Below are 14,112 nucleotides of genomic sequence, written 5' to 3' on the forward strand. Positions count from 1 at the left end.
CCCCTTTAGCAGTCTCTGGGATTCCTCGTATTCTAAGATTACTCCTTCTTTCTTTATTTCCAATCTGCTCCTGCAGGGAAAACATTCCCTCCTGATCCCCGGAGAGGCAATCGGATATTCCCTGGATCAACGTCACCTATAAATGTTATATCCAGTTATATTCTGTGTATCCAAGAAAGAATCCAGGACTTTTTTAAAGCAATCCACTGAGCTGGTCGGAACCAACTCTTGAGGGAGTCTATTCCACATTCTCACAGCTCTGACTGAAGAAACCTCCAGATGTAAAGAGCTCCCCCTTGTCCTCTGTGATGACCTCAGGGTGAATAACTACACCGAGTTCACTATATGAAAAGCTGATGTATTTATACATGGAGATCATATCCCCCCTTATGTATTATACATCGAGATCATATCCCCCCTTATGTATTATACATAGAGATCATATCCCCCCTTATGTATTATACATGGAGATCATATCCCCCCTTATGTATTATACATGGAGATCATATCCCCCCTTATGTATTATACATGGAGATCATATCCCCCCTTATCTATTATACATGGTGATCATATCCCCCTTATGTATTATACATGGAGATCATATCCCCCCTTATGTATTATAGATGGAGATCACATCCCCCCTTATCTATTATACATGGTGATCATATCCCCCCTTATGTATTATACATGGAGATCATATCCCCCCTTATGTATTATACATGAAGATCATATCCCCACTTATGTATTATACATGGAGATCATATCCCCCTTATGTATTATACATGGAGATCATATCCCCCTTATGTAATATACATGGAGATCATATCCCCCCTTATGTATTATACATGGTGATCATATCCCCCTTATGTAATATACATGGAGATCATATCCCCCTTATGTATTATACATGGTGATCACATCCCCCCCTTATGTATTATACATGGAGATCATATCCCCCTTATGTATTATACATGGAGATCATATACCCCCTTATGTATTATACATGGAGATTATATCCCCCCTTATGTATTATACATGGAGATCATATCCCCCCTTATGTATTATACATGGAGATCATATCCCCCTTATGTATTATACATGGAGATCATATCCCCCCTTATGTATTATACATGGAGATCATATCCCCCTTATGTAATATACATGGAGCTCATAGCCCCCCTTATGTATTATACATGGAGATCATATCCCCCTTATGTATTATACATGGAGATCATATCCCCCTTATGTATTATACATGGAGATCATATCCCCCTTATGTAATATACATGGAGCTCATAGCCCCTCTTATGTATTATACATGGTGATCATATCCCCCCTTATGTATTATACATGGAAATCATATCCCCCTTATGTATTATACATGGAGATCATATCCCCCCTTATGTATTATACATGGAGATCATATCCCCCCTTATGTATTATACATGGAAATCATATCCCCCTTATGTATTATACATGGAGATCATATCCCCCCCTTATGTATTATACATGGAGATCATATCCCCCCTTCTGTATTATACATGGAGATCATATCCCCCCTTCTGTATTATACATGGAGATCATATCCCCCCTTATGTATTATACATGGTGATCATATCCCCCCTTATGTATTATACATGGTGATCATATCCCCCTTATGTATTATACATGGTGATCATATCCCCCTTATGTATTATACATGGTGATCATATCCCCCTTATGTATTATACATGGTGATCATATCCCCCCTTATGTATTATACATGGAGATCATATCCCCCCTTATGTATTATACATGGAGATCACATCTCCCCCTTATGTATTATACATGGAGATCATATCCCCCCCCCCTTATGTATTATACATGGAGATCATATCCACCTTATGTATTATACATGGAGATCATATCCCCCCTTATGTATTAAACATGGAGATCATATCCCCCTTATGTATTATACATGGAGATCTTATCCCCCCCCCCTTATGTATTATACATGGTGATCATATTCCCCCTTATGTATTATACATGGAGATCATATCCCCCTTATGTATTATACATGGAGATCATATCCCCCCCCCCCTTATGTATTATACATGGTGATCATATCCCCCCTTATGTATTATACATGAATATCATATCCCCCCCTTATGTATTATACATGGAGATCATATCCCCCTTATGTATTATACATGGAGATCATATCCCCCCTTATGTATTATACATGGAGATCATATCCCCCCTTATGTATTATACATGGAAATCATATCCCCCCTTATGTATTATACATGGAAATCATATCCCCCTTATGTATTATACATGGAGATCATATCCCCCCTTATGTATTATACATGGAGATCATATCCCCCCTTATGTATTATACATGGAGATCATATCCCCCCCTTATGTATTCTACATGGAGATCATATCCCCCCTTATGTATTATACATGGAGATCATATCCCCCCTTATGTATTATACATGGAGATCATATCCCCCCTTATGTATTATACATGGAGATCATATCCCCCCTTATGTATTATACATGGAAATCATATCCCCCCTTATGTATTATACATGGAAATCATATCCCCCCTTATGTATTATACATGGAGATCATATCCCCCTTATGTATTATACATGGAGATCATATCCCCCTTATGTATTATACATGGACATCATATCCCCCCTTATGTATTATACATGGTGATCATATCCCCCTTATGTATTATACATGGTGATCATATCCCCCTTATGTATTATACATGGAGATCATATCCCCCCTTATGTATTATACATGGAGATCATATCCCCGCTTATGTATTATACATGGAGATCATATCCCCCCTTATGTATTATACATGGAGATCATATCCCCCCTCATGTATTATACATGGAGATCATATCCCCCCTTATGTATTATACATGGTGATCATATCCCCCCTTATGTATTATACATGGTGATCATATCCCCCTTATGTATTATACATGGTGATCATATCCCCCTTGCATGACCTGGTCAGAGCCCAGACTTAACCACTTCAATACAGGGCACTTTTACCCCCCTCCTGCCCAGGCCAATTTTCTGCTTTCAGCTCTCTGGCACTTTGAATGACAATTGCGCAGTCATGCAACGCTGCACCCAAACTACATTTTTAGCATTTTGTTCACACAACTAGAGCTTTCATTTGGTGGTATGTAATTACCACTGGGGTTTTTTTTTGCCAAATAAACGAAAAAAAGACCAAAAAGTTTGAAAAAAAAAATTTTTTTTTTGTTTGTTATAAAATTTTGCAAATAAATGTTCTTCATAAATTTAGGCCAAGATGTATTCTGCTACATTTCTTTGGTGAAAATAACCCAAATCAGTGTTTATTATTGTTCTGGACATTAACCACTTGCCCTCCTGAGGATTTACCCCCCTTAATGACCAGGCCTCTTTTTGCTACTCGGCGCTGCACTAATTCCACTGATAATTGCGCGGTCATGCAATGCTGTACCCAAACAAAATTTATGTTCTTTTTTCACACAAATAGAGCTTTCTTTCGGTGGTATTTGATCACCTGTGCGCTTTTTATTTTTCACGCAATAAACAAAAAAAGACCAAACATTTTGAAGAAAAACGATATTTTTTACTTTCAGCTATAAAAAATATATAGTAAACTCAAAGTTGGTTATAAATTTAGGCCAAAATGTATTCTGCTCCATGATTTTGGTAAAAAAAATCCCAATGAGTGTACAGTGGGGATCGAAAGTTTGGGCACCCCAGCTAAAAATTTGTATTAATGTGCATAAAGAAGCCAAGGAAAGATGGAAAAATCTCCAAAAGGCATCAAATTACAGATTAGACATTCTTATAATATGTCAACAAAAGTTAGATTTTATTTCCATCATTTACACTTTCAAAATAACAGAAAACAAAAAAATGGCGTCTGCAAAAGTTTGGGCACCCTGCAGTATTTATAGCATGCACTGCCCCCTCTGCCAAGCTGAGACCTGCCAGTGTCATGGATTGTTCTCAATCATCGTCTGGGAAGACCAGGTGATGTCAATCTCAAAGGTTTTAAATGCCCAGACTCATCTGACCTTGCCCCAACAATCAGCACCATGGGTTCTTCTAAGCAGTTGTCTAGAAAACTGAAACTGAAAATAGTTGACGCTCACAAAGCTGGAGAAGGCTATAAGAAGATAGCAAAGCATTTTCAGATGTCAATATCCTCTGTTCGGAATGTAATTAAGAAATGGCAGTCATCAGGAACAGTGGAAGTTAAAGCAAGATCTGGAAGACCAAGAAAAATATCAGACAGAACAGCTCGCAGGATTGTGAGAAAAACAATTCAAAACCCACGTTTGACTGCACGATCCCTCCAGAAAGATCTGGCAGACACTTAAGTTGTGGTACACTATTCCACTATAAAGAGATACTTGTACAAATATGGTCTTCATGGAAGAGTCATCAGAAGAAAACCTCTTCTACGTCCTCACCACAAAAATCATCGTTTGAACTTTGCAAATGAACATATAGACAAGCCTGATGCATTTTGGAAACAAGTTCTGTGGACCGATGAGGTTAAAATTGAACTTTTTGGCCGGAATGAGCAAAGGTACGTTTGGAGAAGAAGGGGCACAGAATTTAATGAAAAGAACCTCTGTCCAACTGTTAAGCATGGGGTTGGATCAATCATGCTTTGGGGTTGTGTTGCAGCCAGTGGCACAGGGAACATCTCACGAGCAGAAGGAAAAATGGATTCAATAAAATTTCAGCAAATTTTGGATGGTAACTTGATTCCATCTGTGAAAAAGCTGAAGTTAAAGAGAGGATGGCTTCTACAAATGGATAATGATCCTAAACACACCTCGAAATCCACGGGGGGATTACATCAAGAGGCGTAAACTGAAGGTTTTGCCATGGCCTTCACAATCTCCTGACCTCAACATAATTGAAAATCTATGGATAGATCTTAAAAGAGCAGTGCGTGACAGACAGCCCAGAAATCTCAAAGAACTGGAAGACTTTTGTAAGGAAGAATGGGCAAAGATACCTCAAACAAGAATTGAAAGACTCTTGGCTGACTACAAAAAGCGTTTACAAGCTGTGATACTTGCCAAAGGGGGCAGTACAAGATATTAACTCTGCAGGGTGCCCAAACTTTTGCAGACGCCATTTTTTTGTTTTCTGTTATTTTGAAAGTGTAAATGATGGAAATAAAATCTAACTTTTGTTGACATATTATAAGAATATCTAATCTGTAATTTGATGCCTTTTGGAGATTTTTCCATCTTTCCTTGGCTTCTTTATGCACATTAATACAAATTTTTAGCTAGGGTTCCCAAACTTTCGATCTCCACTGTATATTGATTGCTTTGTGTGACAGTTATAGCGTCTACAAACTATGGTATAGATACTGCAATTTACGCCATTTTTTTGCTATACAGCGCTGCACTAGTTTAACGGACAATTGCGCGGTCATGCAATACGGTACATAAATGAAATTTATGTCCTTTTTTTCACACAAATAGAGCTTTCTTTCAGTGGTATTTGATCGCCTGTGCATTTTTTATTTTTTGCGCTATAAAAAAAAAAGTCTGACAATTTTGAGAAAAAAAAACAATATTTTGTACTTTTTGCTATAAAACGTGCAGTAAAAAAAAATTGAAAAATCAAATTTTGTCATAAATTTCAGCCAAAATGCTTTCTGCGACATGTCTTTGCTAAAACAAAACCCAATACATGTAAATTTATTGGTTTACGTGAAAGTTTATAGCATTTACAAATGGCGGGAAAGATACTCGGATTTTTAATTTTTTTTTATACTAATAAGCGACTTATGGCGGCGATCAGCGACTTATGGCAGGACTGCGGCGGACATTCTGACACTGGGGGGGAACTGACTTGGGGTCACTGACATCCCCAGTGACACCAATACAGTGATCAGTACAAAAAAAAACCACTGACACTGTACTAATGGCACTGGGGAGGAAGGGATTAACTTTTTTTTTTGCACTAAAATGGTTAACTGCGTGAGGGGAGTGTTTTACTAGGGGGCGGGGGGGGTGTACTGCAGGGAGACATGCTGATTGGGACAGAGAATCTCTTTTCTCCTGGTCTGCGTGTCAGGAACTGTCAGGGAAGTGACAGAAAGCAGAGCTACTGCAGCCCTGCTCTCTGTCAGTGATTGCCGCTAATCGCAGGGACACAGCTGATAACAACCGGCTGTGACCCGGCGACTGATACCCGCGGCTGAGATCGGCGCGCGCCCCCTACCTGTTTTGCAACAGCACGTTTTAAAACGTGCTTTTGCCCAGCCGTGCCGCCCTGCCACTGTTTTTATACAGTGGCTGGGCGGCTAGTGGTTAATGAAAATGTTATAGGGAACTCCTAACCTCCTATTGATTAGTGGTTCCAAATTAATAACTACTGCAGAGGGGAACAGACACAAAACGATACACTCGGCATCTTTCCAAATAACTGTTCTGTTTATTTGTATTTGAAGTATTTTATACACATGATTATGTAGGGATCACATTAATATTACAATTGTACTTTATGGTAACGAGGGGCGTTACATAGGCAGGCTGATTTCTAATCAGGACTTGGAAGAATGCAAACATGTAATGAGAACATTATTAGTGCCGTGTGCACAATGAGTGCAGTGTACAATACATAGGCAAAGCACACAAAATAAAATGCAGAATTTACAAATTTCCTTTACAATTATTTAGTCTGTAGGAAAGTTAAAGTTATCGAGTCCACAAACTATGTTCTATATCTGAAAATCGGTCAGTCCTGATGTACCGATGGCCGATCTAATTTCTTGGGGCCCAATAATGTCAATAGTACAGATGACCCCTTTTTTTGAAAGTAGACAGTCTGAGGTTTTTAATAAGAGGCATGGCGAGTTTTTTTGAAGTTGTAATTTTTTTTGTCATACTTCTTTGGAAAATAAAGAAATTAAAACTTTTTTCACAAATGTGGTTTTTTATATACTGTCACCAATGCAGTACATCATCATCATATAACTGGTGTGGCGGTGATCAGGGACATTGGTGACAGTACGAAGAAATAAAAAAAATAATTGTTTCAGTTTTTTTTATTTTTTATTACATTTTTTTTTTTTTGAAGATTTTTTTTTTTTCATAATACACAATCACCAGAGTAGTATAATGCTACCATAGTAACATTGTACTACTTTGGAGAAGTCATCAGTATTTTTTTTTTTACACATTATGATTGCTTATTGTAAAGAATTTATTTGCTATAAACAAGCATTTAATTTAACTAAATTAAATCGATTAACTCAGGTTTTCAGCTAAACACATAAACACAGATGGGCTGTGATTGGCCCAGTCTGTACATGTGACCAATCACAGCTAGTGACACAATTGTGTATAATGGATGGCATGAATGGAAGCCATCCATTGTTTACAATTATCATGTGACCTGCTGTGATTGGTTACAGCAGGTCACATGGTACTGGGCCGGTGCACAGATCTGTCATTGGCTGGGTCGAAGGTACACAGCCAGTGACAGATCTTGCCATAGTGCAGCGCGTTCCCAGAAGGACGTCATGACGCTCACTCGGATCAATGAGAGTCCTGCTCTGTCATCATTCTGCTATTGGCTGGATGGGAACAGGTTAAAGACGGCTTTGATCATGTCTGCAGAGCTGAGAACACGATCCATCACTTCCCCTAGTAAAAGCACCACTTAGTGTACACCAAGCACATAGCTAGGCACACACTTAACCCTTTGATCACCCTAGATGTTAACCCCTTCCCAGTCAGTGTCATTAGTACAGTGTCGGTGCATATTTTTAGCACTGATCACTGTATTAGTGTCATTGGTTCCCACAAAATGTCAGTTAGTGTAAAAATGTCCACCGCAATATCGCAGTCCCTCTATAAGCTGCTGATCACCGCCATTACTAGTAAGAAAAAAAAAATTCCATTATGTACCATAGTTTGTAGATGCTATAACTTTTGCACAAACTAATCAATATACACTTGTTGGGATTTTTGTTTACAAAAACTATGTAGCAGAATACATTTTGGTCTAAATTTTATGAAGAAATTAGATTTTTTTTTTATATTAGATATGTTTTATAGCAGAAAATAAAAAATATTTTTTTAAAAATTGTCACTCTTTTTTTTGTTTATAGCACAAAAAGTCCGTAAATGTCATTTGGGTGCAGCATTGCATGACCGCGCAATTGTCAGTTTAAGTAACGCAGCGCTGTATTGCAAATAATGGCCTGCTCAGGAAAGGGGGAAAATCTTCTGGAGGACAAGTGGTTAAAAGACAAAAGCTGTGATCAGTGTGAGCCGTCCTGGGAGTCAGACAAGCCGCTTCCTGGCAATGAGATGCATGATGGATCGTCTTCTGAAGGAATGTCCTCAGGACTGCTCTGTGTTGATGGATCTACACCCCACTGACATCACTGACAGCTCACCTTCTATTAGAGTGAATGGTGGGGACTGTGACCTCATAATTCTATGCTGGAGATCATCATACTGTATGTGTCCACATTCATCTCATAGGAGAACATAGATTACATTTGTCAGTAGATCACATACCTTGTTTTCTCTCTCTCAGTGCGTCCAGAGGTGAAGGTGTGGGGCCGTCGTCAGTCGGATGATGTGACCAGACTTCAGTGCCTGGTGTACGGGTTTCACCCCCGACCTGTGGATGTGAAGTGGATGAGGAATGGGGAGGACCATGTTCCTTCAGATGAAATGACCCCAATTCTCCCCCATCCTGATGGCACCTATCAGATCAGAGTCAGTGTGGAAGTGCCAACCAAGGAGGGAGACACTTACTTCTGTCATGTGGACCACAGCAGCCTGGGGGATGAGACTCTCAGTGTGAAATGGGGTGAGTAAGTAGGACTTCTATCTGTCCATACACCACGGGGTTATTTACTAAAATCTGGTGCAGCTCTGTATAAAAACCAATCAGCTTCCAGGTTTTATTGTCAAAGCTTCATTGAACAAGCTGAAGTTAGAAGCTGATTGGCTGCCATGCACAGCTGCACCAGATTCTGAGTGCTCCGGTTTTAGTAAATCTCCCCCTGTGTGTTTATCACAAGTAATGCTAAAATGGAAACATCCTTTGTAATAAGCCGGCTGTGTTTGTGTCACTAAATGAATGAGAACGAGTGCAACCGAGGAACAAAACAAAGTACTGAAATACAGAAATAGCATTCAGACCGTACACAGCAGTATCTGGGGTAGTATTTCCTGCACTGTGACTGGTCGGTGATTTGTTGAGATTTGAAATCCATTTGCAATGAAAGATCTGCCTTTGTATGGTTATCTGTAGAAAATTCCAGAATCTCCATGTCATTGGCATGTCATCATTTCATATTGTACCAATGATCACTGTCAGATATATAAGATATATTGTTCTTGATATATTAATCATTAGCAAAAGTATTTCCCCCATGTTCTGTTCTGTAACATTGCCAATGGAGGGATTTGTTCTTCTTTTGTACCTCGGTAACTCTGGATTTAAAGGGTTAGTTCATACATAACTGAGAATTTACAGATAAAGTGTTACTAAACCCACAACAGTAAAATCAGTCTGTATATGTTGTAAATCATACTTATTATACTCACTGTGGAACCTAAGAGGGTAATCCTCTGCCTTGTGTAAAAAAGGCTGTTTGATCCTGTCTTCTCTGATCCTGCCCTTTTTTTGCTGTCCCCAATCCATCAGCCATAGATAGAGCAGCAGTGCAAGTCTACACATGCTCTGTTTACTGTGTATTGATAGGTGTGTTTTTCATTTTTGTTTTTTCTTTTGGGAGGGTGCATGTGATCAGCACAGGCCCAATCAGCGCTGTCCAGACAGAGGGTCAGGGGTTATGCAGCCTTGTAGGATAGTCAGAGGAGAATGAAAACTCCTCCTACAAGATTAGCCAGTGCTCGGCCAGACATTGATAGAAGTCACAAGACTGCTACATACTGCTGGTGAGAAAAGGTATTAAGCAGTTTATATTTACTAAAATAATTGCATTTCCATGTTGTGTGTACTGTGGGAGACCAGATATAGTGAATGCGGGGTCCGGGGAGAGCGGATATAGTGAATGCGGGGTCCGGGGAGAGCGGATATAGTGAATGCGGGGTCCGGGGAGACCGGATATAGTGAATGCAGGGTCCAGGGAGAGCGGATATAGTGAATGCGGGGTCCGGGGAGAGCGGATATAGTGAATGCAGGGTCCGGGGAGAGCGGATATAGTGAATGCAGGGTCCGGGGAGAGCGGATATAGTGAATGCAGGGTCCGGGGAGAGTGGATATAGTGAATGCAGGGTCCGGGGAGAGTGGATATAGTGAATGCAGGGTCCGGGGAGAGTGGATATAGTGAATGCGGGGTCCGGGGAGACCGGATATAGTGAATGCGGGGTCCTGGGATACCGGATATAGTGAATGAAGGGTCCGGGGAGACCGGATATAGTGAATGCAGGGTCCGGGGAGAGCAGATATAGTGAATGCAGGGTCCGGGGAGAGCAGATATAGTGAATGCAGGGTCCGGGGGAGACCTTATATAGTGAATGCAGGGTCCGGGGGAGACCGGATATAGTGAATGCAGGGTCCGGGGGAGACCGGATATAGTGAATGCAGGGTCCGGGGAGACCGGATATAGTGAATGCAGGGTGCGGGGAGAGCAGATATAGTGAATACAGGGTTTCGGGGATTTGTAACACTTTAAAGGAGGCCATAGAGGCTGCCATTGCTGACTGGTTGATAATTGCCTGTTTGTCACACTGACCCTTTTGGCTTCACAAACCTAGAACAGGTATACAAATAAGAGTCCAAATTTCACTCTGACTTGATTTGCATATTTTGTTCCAGGTCAATGACATAGAAAATAATGAAACCAGAGGGTCAGAATGACATTCAAGTGAATGTCGGACACATCGGCTGGATGCTCAAGAATCCTGGTGAGATGGGAGATTCCGAGAGAGCTGTGGAAGGCAGCTGGAAGTGGGGGGATCCCCTCCTGCTGCTTGTGCAAGCAATCTGTATCGGGGGGATGCTTGCAGCTGCTGGAATCACTCCGGTACAACCACCAAAATTCCAGAAGTGGCTAAGCTGCTCATGGCCGTGGTCGCACTCTTGCCCCCTCCATGGACAGTTAATAGTGAAAGGACCACACATAGGCTGGAGCTTTGGGTGGAGAAGAGGACAACACTGGACTGGGGGTGAGCGTAAATTGTATTGTTTGATTCTACCCCCTAGACCTACTCCCACTACAAGGCTAGATTTTGACTAATTCCTGTAGCTGGGCTGTATAGTAATGGGGAAGGAGCTTTTTTGTGCAATGAGGTGCATTGATGGTCCATTCAGAAAGCTCTGTTACAGTGAGAATGGGCCCCAGTTATCTGCTTCTACTATTAGTTGCTGTACCATACCAGTGCACTGTGCTGTACACAAACATTATTCTGTATATAGAACCTCTTTAGCACACCTTCTCTTTGTAAATGATTTGGAAGAATTTGCACCCTTCCCGAGGTGTTCCTTCCACAATGATCACACTAATGCCTGCTGACTGCACTGTGTTATTTATGGTGGACTGGTGATTGTTATCCTTCATGTTCCACCCCCAACACCGCACACATGTTTATGAAGTGTCAGGTCTGTTCTACACATTCCAGAAACCCAAATCTCGGGGGCGTGTCCAAGATGGCGCCGGGAGCAGATGTCTTTCCCTGAGCTCCGGCACCCTGATCTCCCATCCGCTGCCATCCAGGGAACAGCGGCCATCCACAGCAGATCCCCGGCTGCCCAGACCTTTCCTGACACCCGAGGAGGGGTGTCGATCTACTCTGCCCCTTCTCCGAGCATCTGGGGCGCGGGGCGCTTTGAGGCCCACCACGGCGTGTAAAGCCGCGGTGTATCCTGAATCCGCGGCCGGAGCGGATCGCACCACCACCCTTCCCAGCCGACTCTAGAGACAGGTCAGCTGCAGGGACAGGCTGGGTGGGTCCCTTTGATCCTCCTGGTGGCACTGTGGCTTACATTATATCCCTGCAGGATCCCTGCGAGATACTGGGGATCAGTGTTGCTGCAGGAGTAGTGCTGGATGGGGGAAAGAGTTTTTTTTTTTTTTTCTTCTAATAACCCTCTTCCCCAAGTGGATAAATCAGGGGTGTCTGGGACATATTTTGGCAGCCTATACAAAGCCTGCATACCTGGCCTAGTTATCATAACCATAACCATCTACCTTTCACTGGCTGCAGCGTTATGTTGAACCTTCTGTGAACACCTCCCCGGTGGGGGACACGTACACGAGCCAGGAGGAAAACGCCAGAGTGACCTTCCTGTGCCGTGCCACCGAAACAATTCTCTCGGCCATTGGGCTTTTACACCCTAGCGTATCACCTCAATAGTCTGAGGGGGTTTTGGAATCCTGTGGACCACTCCCGGCAATGCACCGCACTCTCCGCACTAAACTTAAACATCGGGCCCAACAGCAATCCCCTCCGCAGGGCCACATCACTAAGCTGATACCTAGCCCGCCTGAGCCTGATGACAACACCCAGCTTCCAGGTGACCCTGAGTCTGATGGCGATAGTCAGCAGCAATTTCCTTTGGGGATGGCTGATTCTCTTGAACACAATCCCGAAGCCTTGCTACACAAATTCCGTGCTATAGTGCGAGAGGAGATTACAGCTGCCTCACGTAAATTATCTTCTGATCTGGCGAGAGGCCTAAAGGAGCTGGGCCTTCGCGCCCACCAATTGGAGCAACGTATGGATCTGGCGACTACAGTCTTGGAGGGTCATGAACAGAAAGTGGAGGATCTACATGCTGAGCTGGACACTTTAAAAGATAAGCTGGAGGATGCTGAGAATAGAGCACGCAAGGATAATCTCCGCATCCACGGAATCCCCGAGGCAATCACTGATTTGCAGGGCACTGCTACTGCTCTTTTCCAGGAGTTGGCCCCTGAGATTCCCATGGAACGTCTGGAGTTTGACCGTATCCATAGAACTCTAGCACCCAAGCCCATGGAGGGTCCTCCCAGAGACATTATTATTAAATTCCACTTTTATCGTACTAAAGAACGTCTACTGCAGGCGGCTCGGAACCGCTCGGCTCTGGAATTTCAGGGTCACTCTGTCCATCTGTTCGCGGATTTGTTCACAGTTACGATTGCCAAACGTCGTACCCTAAGACCCTATCTTCAAATTCTTCAATCGGCTGATATCAAGTACAGATGGGGCTTCCCTTTCAAGCTCTCGTTCTCCTTTCAAGGTCGTCAATTCCAGGCCTCTTCGCCAGCGGATCTTCGGCGTCACTTTCGGGAGCTCAACCTGGAACTGCCACAATCCCAGAGTGAGGAGACTTCAATCCCTACGCGTCTTCACAATTCCCAGTCTTCACGTAAATCTCCTCCTAGTCAAAGTGGTTCCCAGGCTCTCCGATCCCTACAGGCTCAGCGTTTTCAGGAAGTCTCCGCGACATGATGTTTAGAGGCTGGCCGCCAGTAGGTAGCTTTGCTCCGTGTGGATTTTTGCTGCCACTTTCTAGATTTGACTCTAGATCTGTTCAGGGATTTCATACCTCCGTGTGGTTTATCTCTTCCAATCCAGAGTGGATGTTTCTTTTCTCCGCACTGATTGGTTGAGATTTCTATTGTCCTGCGAGTTTCAGATTACTTATTCACAGGTGTATTAGCCTTAGTTGTTTGTATAATATTTTTATATTAATGCCGAGTTGTTCCGGTGGATGGTCGTGTCCCCCATCGAGCTGGCTAGCGGTCTGGTCTTCTGTCCCGCCCGCTACCTAGCCTTTATGTGGGTGTTTTACCCACAGTTGATTACTATATTGTTTGAATTGATATCAATGCTTCACAGATATCTTGCTTGTATATCAGATGTCTTCTGGTCTTCTCTTTTCTTTTTCGTCTCTTTCTCCTTGTCGTTTGTTATGTGTGTTTTGTGTTTTTATAAATTTTTTTCCAGGGCTCCCAGGGATCGCGGCAGATTTAATCTTCCTTTTTTTAGATCACCATGTCATTGAACTGGTTATCACTGAATGTCCAGGGGATGAACTCTCCGCAGAATCGGGTAAAGATATTTAAGTTTCTCCGGGCTCGCCGAGTTGACATTG

At 42.4% G+C, this 14,112-nt stretch overlaps 1 protein-coding gene across 2 annotated transcripts in view; it reads left to right on the forward strand.

Annotated features, from left to right (window-relative positions):
* LOC149442158 (class I histocompatibility antigen, F10 alpha chain-like) overlaps positions 1 to 14,112 on the forward strand; it is a 77,763-nt gene that overhangs the window by 49,415 nt on the left and 14,236 nt on the right. For both annotated transcript variants that reach the window (XM_089656443.1, XM_089656444.1), the window contains exon 4: positions 8,590 to 8,868. In XM_089656443.1, the coding sequence (XP_089512569.1) occupies positions 8,590 to 8,868 (279 nt within the window). The remainder of the gene's footprint in view (positions 1 to 8,589; positions 8,869 to 14,112) is intronic.

This window comes from Staurois parvus, unplaced genomic scaffold (assembly GCF_062004578.1).
Source record: "Staurois parvus isolate SC_StPar_1 unplaced genomic scaffold, SC_StPar_1.0 ptg000906l, whole genome shotgun sequence".
Lineage (NCBI taxonomy): Eukaryota > Metazoa > Chordata > Amphibia > Anura > Ranidae > Staurois > Staurois parvus.